The sequence below is a fragment of the Psittacula echo genome, assembly GCF_963264785.1.
Source record: "Psittacula echo genome assembly, chromosome: 3".
Lineage (NCBI taxonomy): Eukaryota > Metazoa > Chordata > Aves > Psittaciformes > Psittacidae > Psittacula > Psittacula echo.
This window is the reverse complement of record NC_137736.1, coordinates 127,400,982-127,418,692: the sequence shown is the minus strand read 5'-3', so window position 1 is coordinate 127,418,692 and position 17,711 is coordinate 127,400,982. Positions and strand designations below refer to the sequence as shown.

General features: G+C 65.5%; 2 protein-coding genes across 5 annotated transcripts; one reads left to right on the top strand and one right to left on the bottom strand.

The window, feature by feature from the left end:
* Positions 1-429: 429 nt before the first annotated feature.
* Positions 430-2,024, top strand: ART1 (ADP-ribosyltransferase 1; the record flags this gene model as incomplete). Its single annotated transcript, XM_080613592.1, has 2 exons — positions 430-1,198; positions 2,014-2,024. The coding sequence occupies 2 exons, from the start codon at positions 430-432 to the stop codon at positions 2,022-2,024; spliced, it is 780 nt and encodes a 259-aa protein (XP_080469718.1).
* A 3,880-nt stretch (positions 2,025-5,904) lies between these two features.
* RNF121 (ring finger protein 121) lies at positions 5,905-17,701 on the bottom strand. 4 transcript variants are annotated; one of them, XM_080612452.1, is made up of 9 exons: positions 17,476-17,694; positions 13,805-13,842; positions 13,029-13,170; positions 12,393-12,547; positions 11,803-11,910; positions 10,765-10,885; positions 8,584-8,717; positions 6,950-7,051; positions 6,162-6,540 (listed from the first exon to the last, which is right to left on the bottom strand). In XM_080612452.1, the coding sequence occupies exons 1-9, from the start codon at positions 17,530-17,532 to the stop codon at positions 6,420-6,422; spliced, it is 978 nt and encodes a 325-aa protein (XP_080468578.1). In that variant the 5' UTR covers positions 17,533-17,694; the 3' UTR covers positions 6,162-6,419. The 4 variants fall into 4 exon arrangements, with proteins under 4 accessions (XP_080468577.1, XP_080468578.1, XP_080468579.1 ...); XM_080612451.1 differs by lacking the exon at positions 8,584-8,717 and having other exon boundaries at positions 5,905-6,301; positions 6,979-7,085; positions 17,476-17,701; XM_080612453.1 differs by lacking the exon at positions 8,584-8,717 and having other exon boundaries at positions 6,950-7,085; positions 17,476-17,700.
* Positions 17,702-17,711: the final 10 nt, after the last annotated feature.

Below are 17,711 nucleotides of genomic sequence, written 5' to 3'. Positions count from 1 at the left end.
AAGCAAAAGCAAAAGCAGTTTATGGACAGGGTCAACGCTGCTCCAGGCAAGGTAAAAATACCCGGGAGGAGGGAGGGGGCTGGATCCGGGCTGGGGCTGCTATAAAAAGCAAGAGCCACAGCTTGTCCCTGTGCCCAGGGGCAGGCGCAGGCTGGAGCTGTGGGAGCTGGGGACCTGCACCCAACCCAGGTAATGCTCCTCATTGGGTCCAGGGGGCTGCTCCCATGGGGGACCCCACATCCTGCTGCCAGGCGCTGGGGGCACCCCCCTGTTCAACACAAGCAATGGGGCGGGGACTTGGGGTGTCCCAAGAGGGGTGCCCCTGGCTGGGGAGGCAAATGGGGGGATCCGAGGTGTGGGGCAGCCCCCTCGCAGGCTGACCCTGCACTCGCCCCCCAGCTGCTCCCAGAGGAACCGGCTCTTCCCTCCATGGAGCGCCTGGTGCTGGGCTTGGTGCTGCTGGCCGGGACCCCGGCGGCGGGCAGCCCCCTGCTCCTCTCCTCCATCAAGGAGGCGGCAATGGACATGGCCCCCACCTCCTTCGATGACCAGTACGAGGGCTGCAGCCACCTGATGGAGCAGGAGCTGCCGGAGCTCAACCGCACCGAGTTCGGCACCAACAGCCTCTACGCCGAGGCCTGGACCCGAGCGGCCGAAGCCTGGGGTCAGCACCGCATCCTGCAGCCTCCAGGGCTGCGGCCGGAGCACGCGGTCGCGCTGCTGGCGTACACCATGGAGGGGCCCCTGTACCCGGCCTTCAACGCGGCCGTGCGCGAGGCCGGGCGCTCCCGGCACTGGTACCTGCACAGCTTCCACTTCAAGGCGCTGCACTTCCTGCTGAGCCAGGCACTGAGCATCCTGCGGGGCGCCGGCGCCCAGGGCCGCTGCCACCGCGTGTACCGGGGCGTGCGCGACATCCGCTTCACCGCGCAGCGCGGGCAGAGCGTGCGCTTCGGGCACTTCACCTCCACCTCCCTCCACAACAGCAGCAGCTTCGGCCGCGACACCTTCTTTGTGGTGCAGACCTGCTGCGGGGTCCCCATCAGGGACTTCTCCTTGTACCCCACCGAGGAGGAGGTCCTCATCCCGCCCTCCGAGGTCTTCCAGGTCACCAGCTTCTCCCGCACCGGGCAGGGGTCCCTCATCCAGCTCCGCTCCCAGGGCACCAACAGCACCTACAACTGCGAGCTGGTGAAAGGTGCAAATCCCACGGGATGGGGAGGGTGCTCCCCAGCACCGGGGGAAGGGAGCGGGGATGGAGGGTGGCCGCATCCCATCAGCTTTGCCAGGAATGGGGGTTGTGCCGACAGCGCTTTGGGTGCACATTGCTGCCTGTCTCGGCAGCAAAGCATGGCTTGGAATGGCATGGAATGGAATGGGATGGAATGGGATGGAATGGGATGGAATGGAATGGCATGGGATGGAATGGAATGGAATGGGATGGAATGGGATGGAATGGGATGGAATGGGATGGAATGGAATGGAATGGAATGGAATGGGATGGAATGGGATGGAATGGGATGGAATGGGATGGCACAGCATGGCCAGAGATCCCCTGGAGCACTGTGTGCAGTTCTGGGGTCCTCAACATAAGGACATGGAGCTGTTGGAGTGAGGCCAGAGGAGGCCATGGAGCTGCTGCGAGGGCTGGAGCAGCTCTGCTCTGGAGCCAGGCTGAGAGAGCTGGGCTGGGGCAGCCTGGAGAAGGGAAGGCTCCTGAAGGGGAGACCTGAGAGCAGCTCCAGTGCCTAAAGGGGCTGCAGGAAACCTGGAGAGGGGCTTGGGACAAGGGCCTGTAGGGACAGGCCAAGGGGAATGGCTTTAACCTGCCCGAGGGGAGACTGAGATGAGCTCTTAGGCAGAAGCTGTTCCCTGTGAGGGTGCTGAGGCGCTGGCCCAGGGTGCCCAGAGAAGCTGTGGCTGCCCCATCCCTGGCAGTGTTCAAGGCCAGGTTGGACACAGGGGCTTGGAGCAAGCTGCTCCAGTGGAAGGGGCCCCTGCGCGTGGCTTTAGATGAGCTTTAAGGTCCCTTCATCCCAAACCATTCCATGCCTATGGCGCAGCGCAGCGCGGCTCGGCGGGGATGGGGCCGCGGGGATGGGGCCGCCGCGGGTCTGTGCCGGTGCTGACCGCGCGGGTTTCTCTCGCAGAGAAGCGCTGCGGGGCTGCTCCTTGCTCCTTCCGCGCCGCTGAGCCCGGACCCCACTTCTGCGGCGCGACCTCCGCCGGGGCCCCCCCGGCCCTCCCCGGTAGCAGCGCCCCCTGGGGGCTCCTCCTGGCAGCGCTGGCGGCCGCAGGAGGCCTCTGAACCGCGAGGAGCCGGGACCGGGACTCGGAGCCGCCGGAGCCGGACGGGGCGCGGGGAGGCCCCAGGCCCGGCTCAGCCCCTCCGCGGCGCCTCCGGACCCGGGGCAAGCGGCGGAGCCTGGACGGGGCCGCTGGGCGCTGCCGAGCGCGGGGCTGAGGCTGGGGCTGGCGGGGATGGGGCGCGCGGTGCAGCGGGGGGGCGCGGGGGTCCCTGCTCGGCTTCCCCTGGCTCCCAGAGGAATAAAGGCTCGATGTGGGACCGGGGGCTCCCGCAGCGCCCTGCGCCTGGCGCAGCTGCAGCCGGGGTCGCCTCCATCCCAGCCCCGCCTTACCCAGAGCATCCCATGTGTGGTGCAGGTCTGGGTCTGGGGTGTCCCGCGGCTGCCAGCAGCCCCCATGGCACCCAAGGGACCGGGGTGGGAGACCGGCACCCCCAGACCCAGGAGCAGGGCCCTGAGGGGACAACGTGGATGCAGAGGGGGATGCGATGGGTTCAGGGCTCTGCCCCCCCAGGGCTCCCCTCATTTCCTCATCCTCTAGGCCAGGGGCAGCCGTGGGGCTGCGAGGGGGTCGGGGATGGATCCTGCCCTCCGTGTGCACCCAGCCGCCTCCTCGCCCTCACCGCTCACCCCATGGGTGCGCTCTGCACCCACAGCAGCTCGGTCGCAGGACACGGGTGACCCGGGGCAGCCTCAATGCGCTTTAATACCCGCGGGGGTCTCACAGCCCCCTGCGGGCAGGGCCCGGGGCCGGCCCGGGCAGCGGCTCCCGCCTCGGCGAGGGGCACCGAGAGCCGTGGGGCCGAGCGGACCCGAGGTGGGGTCACGAGGCCTCCGTGCGGGGCGCACACGTGTCAGGAGCTGTGCCCGGTCTCAGCCCCGCGCAGGCTCCGTCGGCCACCGCAGGTCCGTGCTGCGCGCCCCGAGCGGGCTCAGCACCACGCAGGAGAAGGCGGTGCGGGAGTGGCGGGCGCCGAAGGGCTCCAGGCGCAGGTCCCGGCGCAGCAGCGCCCCCGCGCCGCGGGGCTCCTCCCTGCAACCGCAACCGGGACCCGTCAGCGCCCTGCGTGACCCCCCCCGTGCGGGCGCCGCGGGTCCCCGCCCGGCCCCTACTCACAGCACCGGCCCCTCCTGCGCGGCCCCGGCCGGCGGCAGCTGCTCCACGAAGGAGCCGTTCCCCAGCCAATAGATGAGGGTCAGGTCCGGGAGGGCGCTGAGCGCCTCGCACCGCGCGGTCACGCTGTCACCTGCAGCACGGGCACACGCGGGGTCGGGAGGGCTCGGACGGACCCCGCTGACGGGGGCGCCCCCCCCCCGTCCCCGTGACCCACCTGGCCGGGGGGGCCGCGCTGGGGGCCGCAGGAGGGTGACGCTGGGGGGCTGCAGGGCCATGGCTCCTGGAGGGGACGGCAGAGCGGGGGGGGGGGGGTGAGCGGTGCCCCCCAGAGCCGGGCGGGCAGGGCTCAAACCCAGCGCCCCGCACAGGGCCCTTGGGGGGGGCAGAGACGGGAGCTGACCCCAACCCCCCCCGAGTCCCCTTGTACCGGTGCAGCGGGAGGTCAGGGCCCAGCAGAGCAGGGACAGGAGGAGCCGGGCTGGGGGGGTCCCTGTGGACAGAGATGGGCTCAGTGTTGGGATGCGACCCCTGAGCCCGGGGTAACTCCCCCCAACAACACCTCCCCAGACCCCTCCTATATCCTTCCAGTATCCCCCCGGTATTCCTCAAGTATCCCTCCATCACCCCCCAGCATCCTCCCTGTATTACCCCCCATCATCCCTTAGCATCTCCCCACACCCCCCAGCATGTCTTCAGTATCCTCCCTCAGCAACCCCCAGCATCTCCCTGCACCCCCATAGCATCCCCCCAGCACCCCTATAGCATCCTCATAGCATCCCCCCAGCACCACCTCCATCCCCAGCCCCCCCGGAGCTGCCCATGGTCCCCTCCAGCTCCACCGAGCCCTGGGTCGGTCCCCGCTGGCCCCGGGCCGGTTCCGCCTCGTGGGGTCCCCCGGTCCCGTTCTCGTTCCCAGCCCGTACCGGGATCACGGAGCGCAGCCATGGGGCAGCGGCAGTGGGGCAGCAGCGGGGGGGCCGCGGCTCTCGGGGCGGCGGCGCTTTATGTGGCTGCTGCCGGGCGGGAGCGGCCGCGGCGTGACTCAGCCGGGACCGGCACCGGAACTGCCCCTGGGTCCCCCCCGTGCCGTGTCCCGTGTCCCCAGGGCCACTGCCCCTGTGCCCCACATGTGACATCCCCTGCGCCATGCCCCGCGTCCCCACATCCTCTGTGGGCCCCCCGGGCCATGTCCCGTGTGTCCCCCGTGCCTCCCATGGGACATCCCCTGTCCCCCTGCGTCTTTCCCTTGTGCCACATCCCATGTCTCCACAGCCTGTGTCCCCTGCCCCTGTGCCCCCTATGTCACACCCTGTGTCCCCACATCCCGTGTCCCCCATGTCCTCAGTGCCACGTCCTCACATTCCCTGTGCCCCTCATCCCATGCCCCCTGCGCACGTCTCTTATGCCCACATCCCCCCATGTCCCTGTTGCAATGTCCCCCATCCCCTGTGACCCTCACTGCGTTCCCCCCATGCCCATGGGCACCCCGGGCACACACAACCGGGTCCCATCCAGGCTCAGGGCTCCCATTGACCCACCAGGATCAGGCTGGAACCCCCGGAGCCCCTCCATGGGCAGTGGCAGCTCCATGGCTCCTGCGGGACCCGGCTGTGAAAACCCTCAGGAAAGCCCCAAATCCCGTCTGGTTCCAGGCAGCTCCCGGCACATCCCAGTGGGGCAGGGCCTGGATCACCGGGACGCTGGCAGCACCCGCAGAGCGCGGGGCTGGGGACCCCATCGCACACGTCCCCATCACACACGTCCCCATCACACACGCTCCCATCGCACACGTCCCCATCGCACACGTCCCCATCGCACACGTCCCCATCGCACACGTCCCCATCGCACACGTCCCCATCGCACACGTCCCCATCGCACACGTCCCCATCACACATGTCCCCATCACACACGCTCCCATCACACACGCTCCCATCGCACACGCTCCCATCGCACACGTCCCCATCGCACACGTCCCCATCACACACGCTCCCATCGCACACGTCCCCATCACACACGTCCCCATCACACAAGTCCCCATCGCACACGTCCCCATCGCACACGTCCCCATCGCACACATACCCATCACACACATCCCCATCACTCAAGTCCCCATCGCACAAGTCCCCAGTGCCCTCCCGTGCCCCCAGCCCCATGGGGGCCGCGGCGCCCACAAGAAGCACCCGTGGCCAGGTCTGGGTCCAGGACTCGTGTTCCGGTGTTTGGCACCAGGCGCCGACGCGGCTTCACCCAACCCAGAGCCCAAGGCCCCGGTGCGAGGCCCCTGCCCGCGTCCAGGGCCCCGCCGCACCGCGTGTCCCCAACCACCGCGTGTCCCCAACCACCGCGTGTCCCCAACCGGCGCCCTCGGGGACACCGCGGGTGCCCCCCATGCACCGGCGCTGGGGTCCGTGCCCGGGCTCAAGGGGGCTGCGGCGCAGGGAGCGCGGCTCCCACCCGTGCTGCATCCCACGGAGCCACCACGGCAGGGCCAGGGCCAGGGCCAGGCGCTGCCACCACCCAGGACAGGACACGGAGAGCAGCGGCCCCGGCCCCGCTCCGTGCCCAGGCTGGGACCCGCTGGGACCTGGGGTGAACGTAGAAAAGTGGGAGCTACAAAAGGGCCCCCGGGGCTCGGCTCCGCCTGGCACCCACGGGAGGGGCCTCCCCGCGTCCCTCCAGCCCCCGGGCCAGGGCCGCCGGGGCAGCGTCTCCTCCACAGCCCCGCGGTCCCCGCATCCCGTCCCGGCCGCTGTGGGGCTGCTTCCAGCCTCGGGGCCGGCGAAGGCGCAGCCCTCGGTGCCGCAGCGGGAGCGGGCGGGCGGGAGCCCAGCCCCGGCCCCGCACGGGCCATGGGCAGGGCCGAGAGCGTCTCCTGCGGCTGCAATAGAAACGTTTAAATACTCGGTAAAAGGATCCTTTAAAAACGAGCCCCGGCGCCGGGTCCGGCCCCACGTCCCCGCAGGGGCAGCCGAGGGGCGCTGCGGGGCTCCGCTGCCCTACTCCAGCCCCAGGATGTAGTTGATGCCCTGCACCAGGCCGATGATGACGGGCTGCCAGGCCACCAGGTACCGCAGCCAGTCCAGCAGCTGCCCGTACATGACGTGGGGCCGCTCCCAGCTGAGCCGGAAGGAGTTAAAGAGCCGCGGAGAGAGGAGCCGAGCACCCGGAGCAGCCCCGGGGCCGGGGGGGAGCTGGGGCATGGATCCAGCCCTGCGCCTCCATGAGGATGGGAGCAGGGGGAGGCAGGACCCGGCTCCACCACGGCCTGGAGGAGACGCATTCCCATGGGAACATCCAGAGTCAGTCTTCAGTAGGATGCCCCATCCCTGGCAGTGTTCAAGGCCAGGTTGGACACAGGGGCTGGGAGCACCTTGCACCAGTGGAAGGGGTCCCTGGTGCTGGAACTAGAGGAGCTTTAAGCTCCCTTCCACCCAAACCATCCCATGGTGCCAGGCAAGCCCAGATGAGCTCCAGGGCACATCCCAAACCCCACACGTGGCCTTCCCAAAGTGAGGAGAAAGGATACGGGTTACTGAACATCCTTTTGAGATCCACCTTCTCTTTGCAGTATGGACACGTCTGCTTCTTCCCCACGATGCACCAGCCCCGGATGCAGAACTCATGGAACCTGGGAGCAGCAGGTTAAGGAGAACAGCCTCAGGCTGCGGGACACGGGGGACAGGACCATACATGGACAAAACCATTGAGCTTCCTCGAAACTCCAGCCCAGAGCCACTGCACAGGGCAGGAAACATCCCCCGGCTGAGGATGGATGTGTTGCTCAATGCTGCCTTTCCTAGAAGGAGCAGAACCTTCCAGGCACAGAGGAAGGGGCTCGTGGGGCCATGGTCTTACAGGGGTAACACCAACATGGGACCGAGGGGCTCCATGGGCTGAGGGTGAGACCCAGCCCTGGGGATGTGGAGGGGCCATCAGGGGTTTGTGGATCCCGGGTGGAGCTCCAGGAACTCCCCAAAGCTGCCTCCGTGCATGACAGGTGGCTGCTGGGGCTGAAGAGCAGCCTGAGGGGTGCCTCCGGGTCTGACTCAGTGGGGATTCACCCCGTGAGCGATGGGGAAGCAGGAGGCGGCTGCGGCCGAGCTTCCCCACCACGCACGCAGGAGTCACCTCTGTCACACACAAACTGCCTCTGGGTAACCCTGTGCTGCCCAGGCCTGCGGGGAGCGGAGCTGGGAGCAGCCCCAGGCACAAGGGGTGAGAGGGGCAGGGGGAAGCTCCGGAGCCTGCTCCTGGGGGTGAAATTTAGGAGCCGGGCTCCGCGAGCAAAGACCTTTGCTCAGAGCCCGCTCTGGAAACCACCTCGTGGGCAGGAGCCAGAGGAAGATCCCAGCTCCAGCTGAGTCACCCTGGAAAACCCCTCCCGGGCAGGGCTGTGACAGCGCTTCCAGGACCTGAAGAGCCCGAGCAGCTGAGGGAAACCTGGAATCCTGCATCCAGCTCTGAGGAACAGCACAGGAGGGACCGGGAGCTGTTGGAGTGAGTCCAGAGGAGGGCACGGAGCTGCTGCGAGGGCTGGAGCAGCTCTGCTCTGGAGCCAGGCTGAGAGAGCTGGGCTGGGGCAGCCTGGAGAAGAGAAGGCTCCTGAAGGGGAGACCTGAGAGCAGCTCCAGTGCCTAAAGGGGCTGCAGGAAACCTGGAGAGGGGCTTGGGACAAGGGCCTGTAGGGACAGGACAAGGGGAATGGCTTGAACCTGCCAGAGGGGAGACTGAGATGAGCTCTTAGGCAGAAGCTCTTCCCTGTGAGGGTGCTGAGGCGCTGGCCCAGGGTGCCCAGAGAAGCTGTGGCTGCCCCATCCCTGGCAGTGTTCAAGGCCAGGTTGGACACAGGGGCTTGGAGCAAGCTGCTCCAGTGGAAGGGGTATTTGGCAAAGGCAGCTGGAACACGAGAAACAGCCTCACAGCCACAGCACCAGGAGGAGGCACCTGTGCATAACACACATGGAGAAGCCTGAGGGACACGAACGGTTTGGCTCAGCGCTCGCACAGGCAAAGCTCACGAGAGGAACCAGCACAAGGAGGGCTCTGCTGTGGGGCCAGAGCCCGGGGAGGCGTGGGGCAGGTTCCCAAGCAGGAGCAGGAGCAGGAGCAGGAGCAGCAGGAGCAGCAGGAGCAGCAGGAGCAGCAGGAGCAGCAGGATACACGTGGTTGCAGGAGAGCCGGTAGGTGTTCTCCAGGATCCCCTCCTCGTTGACATCCACCAGGATCCGCTGCCCGCACACGGCGCAGACGCTGTCGGAGAGGTGCTTGGTCGGCATCCCCGAGGCGCTGTAGAACTGCGCGAGGGCAGAGACCGGTGACACACACGGGGCCAGGGGACACAGGGACATGGGGACAGCGTGGCCCCGCCACCCGCACAGCTCTAGGAGGGGCTTGGGGTCAGCACCCCCCAGCCTTCTGGGGTTACAACCCCTGTTATGGGTCCAGGGACACAACCACAACAGCCCAGGAGCTGCTCGGGGATGAGGACCCCATCGCATTGCAGCCCCACAGCAGGGACCATCCCCCTGCTGCCCCAAAGGTCCCTGGAGCCTGGGGGGATGAAGAGCAAAGCCTGGAGCAGCCCCCCAGCCATTTCCAACCCATTGGAGCACCCAGGAGGGTCTCCCCACACACAGCTCCAGTCCCACAGGCTCCAGGGATGGAGCCCCCCAGTCACTTGTGCTGTGTCCCAGCGAGGAGACAGGGAATCATGGAATCATGGAGTGTCTCAAGCTGGAAGGACCCATAAGGATCACTGGGGACAACTCTGCTCCTCACAGGGTTACCTCAAACTAAACCATGTGGCCAAAAGCATCGTCCTTGAGCTGTGGCTGCCCTGGTGCTGCCTGACACAGGTGACACATCCCTGGAGCCTGTTCCAGGGATCAAACACCCTCTAAGTGTTTCCTCATGTCCAACCTGAACATCCCCTGATGCAGCCTCATGGAATCACGGAATGGGTTGGGTTGAAGGGACCTTAAAGCTCCCCCAGCTCCAACCCCTGCCACGGGCAGGGACCCCTTCCACTGGAGCAGCTTGCTCCAAGCCCCTGTGTCCAACCTGGCCTTGAACACTGCCAGGGATGGGGCAGCCACAGCTTCTCTGGGCACCCTGGGCCAGCGCCTCAGCACCCTCACAGGGAAGAGCTTCTGCCTAAGAGCTCATCTCAGTCTCCCCTCTGGCAGGTTAAAGCCATTCCCCTTGGCCTGGCCCTACAGGCCCTTGTCCCAAGCCCCTCTCCAGCTTTCCTGCAGCCCCTTTAGGCACTGGAGCTGCTCTCAGGTCTCCCCTTCAGGAGCCTTCTCTTCTCCAGGCTGGACAAGCCAAGTGCCCTCCGCTGCTCCTGCTCTTGTGCCCCTGCCCTGGGCACACTCCAGTAGTTTGAGGCTCCCAAAGCTGCAGAGGACTCGAGGTGGGGCCACACCAGAATCCTGCAGAGTGGGACAATCCCTTGGGGCACCCCAGGACACTGCTGACTCCTATTGAAGCTGCCACCGACCCGAACCCAGATCTCTCCCGTGGGGCTGCTCTCCAGCCTCTCCTCCCCCAGCTTCCACATAGAACCAGGATTCCCCATCCCAGGAGAACCTCACTTGCTCTCGTTAAGTCTCTTGGGGTCGGTGGCTGCTCAGCTCTCTCCAGCTCTCCCTGCAGGGCCTCTCCACAGCTCCTCCTAGCTCAGCAGCACCGGCACAGCAAGCCCCTGGCAGAGACCTGCCGGCAGCATCCCCCTGGCAGCCCTGCAGCCCCACGGGGAGCACCAAATCCGCTGCTGGCCTGTCCTGGGTGCATGGGGGGACACCTGGGTGCTGCTGAGGTGCCCCAGTGCGAGGGGAGGCAGTGAGGGGCTGCGGCTCCCAGGCTGGCCAGGGAGAACCTCCAGGGAGCAGAAAGCTCCGAGAGGAGGAAACATCAATGCCAGGCCCTCAAGAGCTGCTCCAAAGCAGTCCTAGGGTCCTGGGTCAGGTATCGGTGCTGGAGTCGGGTTCTTGCTGCCAGGTGAGTGTGTTACAGGGCTTAGGGCACTGCTGCAGGCCCAGGGAGGGAAACACTTGTTGGGGTTTAGAGGGGTGAGCAGATCCTTCCAGTCCTCTGCTCCGTGCTCTGGACACGGGAAGGCTCCACCCTGAAGGAAGGGTCTGGACTGATCCTGTCAGCTCAGAACCCCCAGCACAGAGGCTGTGGCTCAGAGGGAGCACAGCGAGAAAGCAGCAGCCTCAGGGGGCTCCTCCTCGAGGTGGGACCTCAATGAGCAGGGGCAAAGCTGCTGCTGTGACCGAGGTGAGTGACAGGGTCCAGGCCCCCCCGGACAGCGCAGGGACAGAGCAGGGGAGCACTCACCCCGATGGTGGAGGCCATGTAATCCGCACACATCTCGGCGAAGTCCCGCTCCAACACCCCATAGTAGAGGCCATAGAAGAGGAGGGAGATCCCGAAGTCCATGGCATCTTCTGGCTTGATTCTACAAGAGAGGAGCCAACTGACACCAAGGACCTTGTGCTGGGGCTGTTGTGGTGCAAAGCCAAATGACACAGCCGCAGCATGAACTGTGCACAAGAGTGACCCACCCAGCACTGGGGAGCATCACCCACAGAGGTGCTGTAGGCACAACCCTGGTCCCTGCTTCTGAGATATTGCACCCTGCTTGGCTACAAGTGGCACTGGAGTGGAGACATGGACCTAACATCCCAAGTGTCTGCTCTGGAGCCAGGCTGAGAGAGCTGGGCTGGGTCAGCCTGGAGAAGAGAAGGCTCCTGAAGGGGAGACCTCAGAGCAGCTCCAGTGCCTAAAGGGGCTGCAGGGAACCTGGAGAGGGGCTTGGGACAAGGGCCTGTAGGGCCAGGCCAAGGGGAATGGGTTGGAAGGGGCTTGGAGCAAGCTGCTCTAGTGGAAGGTGTCCCTGCCCGTGGCAGGGGGTTGGAACTCGATGAGCTTTAAGGACTCTTCAATGCAAATCAGTCTGGGATTCCATGGTTCCACCTCGTGCACCAGATCAGCTCCCAGTAAGCCCCAGTTAACGCTTCCACATCCCTGCAGCTCTGCTCAGCTTCCAGAGAAGGAGACAACCACCCAAGCCATGAAGCTGACCTGGGCCAGGCTCCTCTGCTACCACACTGGGGCTGCTGCTTGTGCTTTATCAGGGTCCCAAATCCCACTGATGCCCCCAGGCCAGACACCACGGAGCTGCAGATGCAGCTGAGCCACTGGAGGTACCACCACCAAACCCGAGATCCCCCCCGCAGGGAGAGGACACCCCAAAAGCTGCTCTGATCCTGCTCATCAGCTTGCCAATGACACAAATGTGTCCCAGCATTGTGGCCAACTCCCTGCTCCACGTGGAGTGTTCCAGCCCTGACAGGAGCAGGAGGATTCACTCACCTGAACAATAAGTTAAGCCCAAAGAGGGTGAACATCACAGCCATGTAGCCCACGATGCCGGTGGCGTAGCTGATCTTGTATATTAGTAGAAACCATTTATAAACCAACCTGTAAGGAATGAACCCAGGATTGAGCAGGTGGCTCCCAAAAGCTGTGGCTGCCCCATCCCTGGCAGTGCTCAAGGCCAGGTTGGACACAGGGGCTTGGAGCAAGCTGCTCCAGTGGAAGGGGTCCCTGCCCATGGCAGGGGTTGGAGCTGGAGGAGCTTTAAGGTCCCTTCATCCCAACCCACTCTGATTCCATGATCCAGCACTGCCATGGGCTGCTTGGTGCCTGACATCCAAACGAGCAGCCTCAGGATCGCTGAAGGCCACATCAAGTGTGCTTCACACTGGGAATGCCCTTGGTGAGGCTCCCAGCACCACAGCCCGGGTACCACGTGCATAGGGCTGGATGCCAGCGAGTGCCTGATGCCACCCAGCACGGGCTGGGCTTGCTGCCAGGGGCAAAGTCTGTGGTGGCACAAGTGAAGCTTGCTCCTCGCCAGGGCTGCCCTGGGGCTGAGGAGGCTCCCCAAGACCTGCACTAACCTGGGTGTTGTCTGCACCAGAGGTTTCCGCGTTGCCCTGAAGGTGACAAAGGCTGTGACTGCTGAGAAGAGCACCCAGATGACCAGGAACCGCCACCAGTTGAGCTTGATGGTGAAGTACAGAGGTACCACCCACATCTGGAAGAGGGTCACCATCTGTGGGGCAGAGGAGAGGCCTTTGGAGCTGGGTCTCTGCTCATTACACGTCAGAAACACCCTCCCAGCCCTGGCAGCCCTTCTCCTGCCTGCTTCAAGGGGATAAAGGGCATCTATGGGCGTGCAGCTGTGCTCCTGTGGTGCTTCCAGGAGGGAATGGGCAAAGGGGCTTGGTCTGAAGTTCACAGAGGAGCCTGGAGACATCCATCAGGACGAGGCTGGCTCAGGTGCAATAAGCAAGGAGCCTCCATCACTTCTATGGGGAAGCACCCAGAGAACGTGGCTCCCCTTTGTGTCACCCCCAGGACAACCCCCGAGATGTGCTCATCCCATCACCCAGTGCCAAAGCACGATGGAAAACTGGGTTATCAGCATTGACGAGGCTGGAATCCCGGGAAAACAAAGGGTACCTGAGCACCAGGCAAGGAGAAACCCAGGAACACACCTGGCCAGCAGGGATCAGGCCCCCGCAGACACTTACATTGTAGGAGCGAGGGTGCCTCTGCTTCCACTGGACCAGGAGGAGCTGGGCCACCACGAGCGTGGCGATGAGGATGAGCACCATCTCCGCGTGCATCGCCTCGTGCCCACGGTGCTTGGCGTGCATCCGGGCGTGCTCCACCCTGCAAGGCCAGCGAAGGAGCCTGAGGGACACGTGGATACACGGCAGAGCCAGGACACGGCAGGGAGCAGCGTGTGGATGGGTGCAAGTGGGACTAAAGGTGACTCTGAGATGGGCTCGGGTTTAACTGTGGGAGCAGAGCTGCCATCAGCACATCCCAGAGCCTCTCCCTGCCCTGGCAACCCCAGTGGCAGCCTGGATCCACTTCTGGAGCTCTGTGACCCCAGCACAAGAGGGACCTGGAGCTGCTGGAGCGAGGCCAGAGGAGGCCACGGAGATGCTGTGAGGGCTGGAGCAGCTCTGCTCTGGAGCCAGGCTGAGAGAGCTGGGCTGGGGCAGCCTGGAGAAGAGAAGGCTCCTGAAGGGGAGACCTGAGAGCAGCTCCAGTGCCTAAAGGGGCTGCAGGAAACCTGGAGAGGGGCTTGGGACAAGGGCCTGTAGGGACAGGCCAAGGGGAATGGCTTTAAGGCGCCATCCCAACCCATTCCATGACCCCATGAGTTCAGGCTGATGCTCTGCAGCCTCTGCCGCCTGACCCAAGCCTGGGGCGCAGTGAGAGCTGTGCTGGTGATGGCTCAGCAGGAGCAGGAGCTCCGCAGGCTGCAGCACGGCTCCATCCCATGGCACAGACTCACCTCCACCGCTCCTCTGGGGACAAGTGGGACAGATCCACCTGCGGAGAGCACAGAGACGTGAGCTGGGGGTCGGAAGCGACCGTCTCCATGTTACAGCCTCCCGGGTTATTCCCAGCACAAGCCTGTCCTCCATGAGGAACACCACCCCAGCACCCCCATCTCCTGCCAAAGCAGCCCCGGAGACCCCAGAGCTGCTCCTGGAGAGCTCTGAGAAGGGGAATTCTGGATTCCGAAGGTTTAAATGACAAACCCTCCACGGGCCCATCGCCAGGCTGCAGCCCAGAGCCACCCTGCGCCCTCCAGGCAGCACGGGGAGAGCTCAGAGCACCCTGCTCCTCCATCCCCTCTGTGCCTCCATCACTTCCATCTCCTCTCCCCTTAAACTCCCAGGTTTCCCTGCAGCCAAGGCTGCTCCAACCAGCCCATTCCCAAGGAATGGGTTCACGTCCCACATCCACATCCCAGCCAGGCACCCCCCGGCACACAGAAGCAATTCCAATGCATGTCCAGAACAGAGCCCCAAACCGCAGCAGGGCCCAGGACAGGGAACAGCACCTGCAACCAGCAATGAATCATTGCCAAAACACCCCAGTTTTGATGGAAAAAGGAGGATGTGGGAAGTGCTGACATGGCTGAAGGCTCTCCCAGGCTTCCCAAAGCTCTTCCCACAGGAGCCGCTGTTATCAGGGATCATGGGCTGCCCTTTGGACCAGGGCACCCCTGGGATCACCTTTCAGTCCCTCCTGGAGCTGCAGCTCTGCCCGAGGAGCTGGGGAGGCCTCAGGCAACGGGGACACCTCCATGGGCACACAGGGCAGCAAAGCCCATCACAGGCAGAGGGAACCGGTCCCAGCGGGACACACAGAGACAAACATGGAACCAGCTGGAAAAGAGCTTCAGGACCATCCGGTGCAACCATTGCCCCACGGCCACCACTGCCCCATGGCACTGAGGCCTCGTCTCCACGGGGTGTGAACCCTTGCAGGGACGGTGCCTGCAGCCCTGCCCTGGGCAGCCTGTTCCAATGCCTGAGCACCCTTTGGGGCAGGAATTGTTCCTCAGCTCCATCTAAACCTGCCCTGGTGCAGCTTGAGGCCGGTTCCTCTTGTCCCATCCCTTGTTCCTTGGGAGCAGAGCCCAGCCCCTCCTGGCTCCATCCTCCTCTCAGGCAGCTGCAGGGCTTGGTACAGACACAACGACCCCAGATCCCTATGGGGCTCTCCAGCAGGGCTGAGGAGCTGGGCTCTGGCTCTCCCCCAGCCCGCAATGACCCCCGGGCTGCCCTGGAGCTGCGGGCACAGCTCAGCCGCAGGTCCCAGCCCGGGCTGTGACAGGAGATGGGTGCACAGGAACCGGCTCCACCTCAGCCGAGCTCAGGGTGCTCCCGGGACACGTGGCAGGCACCACAGGGCTGCTCCCCATGGGTGTGCGAAGCTGCTGCGCTTCCTCTGCGGTGCTTAATGAGAGCCCAGGGGAGGGCAGGAGGTGGCAGCCGAGCTGCTCACACACTGAGCACCGGGAGGTGAGGGCCCCGAGGCCTTTGAGAAGCACCTGAGGGCTCAGAGTGACACCAGATCCCTGCTGGAGCTGCCCTGGAGGGGGCAGGAATGGAGCTGCTGAGAGAGCTGGAGCAGCTCTGCCCTGGAGCCAGGCTGAGAGAGCTGGGCTGGGGCAGCCTGGAGAAGAGAAGGCTCCTGAAGGGGAGACCTGAGAGCAGCTCCAGTGCCTAAAGGGGCTGCAGGAAACCTGGAGAGGGGCTTGGGACAAGGGCCTGTAGGGACAGGCCAAGGGGAATGGCTTTAACCTGCCCGAGGGGAGACTGAGATGAGCTCTTAGGTAGAAGCTCTTCCCTGTGAGGGTGCTGAGGCGCTGGCCCAGGGTGCCCAGAGAAGCTGTGGCTGCCCCATCCCTGGCAGTGTTCAAGGCCAGGTTGGACACAGGGGCTTGGAGCAAGCTGCTCCAGTGGAAGGGGTCCCTGCCCGTGGCAGGGGCTGGAGCTGGAGGAGCTTTAAGCTCCCTTCATCCCAACCCATCCATGATTCTAATCCCCAGCTGCAGACACAATCGTCCCTCGATCCCAGCACTGAGCCTCCAGCTCCTGCACTAACTTCACTACAGGGAACATCCGGGCAGGGACCAGCGCTCCGGTGCCCTGCAGGCAGGACCTGACCCCCCCATTGCCCCCTCTGCCCCGCGCCTCCGAACTCCAGGTCTGGCCCAGAAGTGGCACCGAAGCTCGGCCGCATTTGGATCCCCCCCAGCAGCGCGGCCGCTCTCAGCCCCAGCCCCAGCCCCGCCAGGCAGCACCCAGAGGGGTCCCCTCACCCTGAGCACGTTCTGAAGGGCTCTGAGGGGGGGTTGGACCCTTGGTTCCCCTGCTCAGGAACCAATGCGGCCACAGGCAGCGGGAGCAGGGAGGTCCCAACTGATCCAACCCGATCCCGAATGGAGCCTGAGCTCCCCCAGGCTCAGCCCAAAGAGCTCAGGACAGCACAGGGATACGGATCTGTGCCCCCAGGGGGGGGGATTCTGTGGGATCCCAGCGCGAGACAGGCTCAGCCCCATGGGTGTCACCTCCTCACATCCCCATTCAGCCCCAAAGGCTGGCTCCTGAACACCAGGAATTCCATTTCCAGGGCTCACAGGCTCCGGATCTTCCCAGGTTTTCCAGGGAAGAGGCTTCCCTGCCGCTGGCACCGGGATGCGGAGCTCACAAGTGCCACCACACGCTGTTTGCTTTGCTCTGAGGTGGGCTGCCCAGGGTGGCAGAGGCTGACAGGAGGATGCAGCTCCCTGCAGCCCCATTCCCACCCAATCCCATTGGAATTCCAGACATCCTGGCTGGGAAAACACCTCCCCAGCATCCTCCCACCACAACAGGCAGCGGCTCAGGAGGGACCCGTTCGCGGGTTCAGGCACGGGGTCTGGGGCCGAACGCTCCCCTGGCACGGCTCTCGGGCAGCAGGGAGGATGCTCCAGCATTCCCAGCGGGAATTCCAGCCGCAGCCTTCCCTCCACACAGCTCCAACCGCCCGAGAGCCCCCAGGAGACGGCTCAGCTCAGGACAGGGCTCACACCAAGGTGATGGCGGGGGGGGGCCGGAGCAGCCCCGCGTGTCCCAGGGTCCCCGCCTGGCTCCACGGGGCTGAAGGAAGGGCTCGGGTACCCCCCGCGGCTGCTCGGGCCTCGGGGACCCCCAGGGCAGGCGCTGCGGCCCCTGCAGGGTCCCTCTGGGGGCTCAGGCCCTGCCCGGTCCCGAACCGCATCCCCGAGCCCGGCACAGGGGGGGCTCAGCGCTGCCCCCCCTGCTCTGAGCCCGCACCGGGGCCTTGAGAACCTCAGGGAGCGCAGCCCCTGCAGGGCAGCAGCGAGCACGGGGGCCCCAGCCCAGGGACCCGCCGGTGTCCCACAGGGCTCCCCTAACCCCGACCCCTCCTGGTCCGCCTGCCCCACTGGGCACCCCGATGTCCCCCTAACCCGAAGCCCCTCAGTGCCCTCAGTCCCACCCTGCCCCAGGTGTCCCCTAATGCCCCCTCAATGTCCCCCTGCCCCATGGAGCCCCTCGTGTCCCGCCCCTCCCGCTCCCCACACCCCGTTTGCCCCCGGCTCCCCTTGCCCCAGGGCCCCGCCCCGCCGCTCCCGGCCCCGCTCCGGCCCCGGCCCCGCTCCACCTCCTCCACATCGCGCTCCGCGGGGCCTCCAACCTCCACCTCCAGCACCGCCGCCATCTTGCCCCCCCTCCGTCCCCGGCGGCCAACTCCTTCCGCCACCGTCCGCCAATCACCGGCCACGCCACAGCAGCGCGGGCCAATCGCTGTGCGCGGTCCTGCGCCAGACGCCAATCAGCAAGGAGGAGAGGCGGGACAGCCGCCGGCCGTTGCAGAGCTGTCACTGACAAGGGACCGTC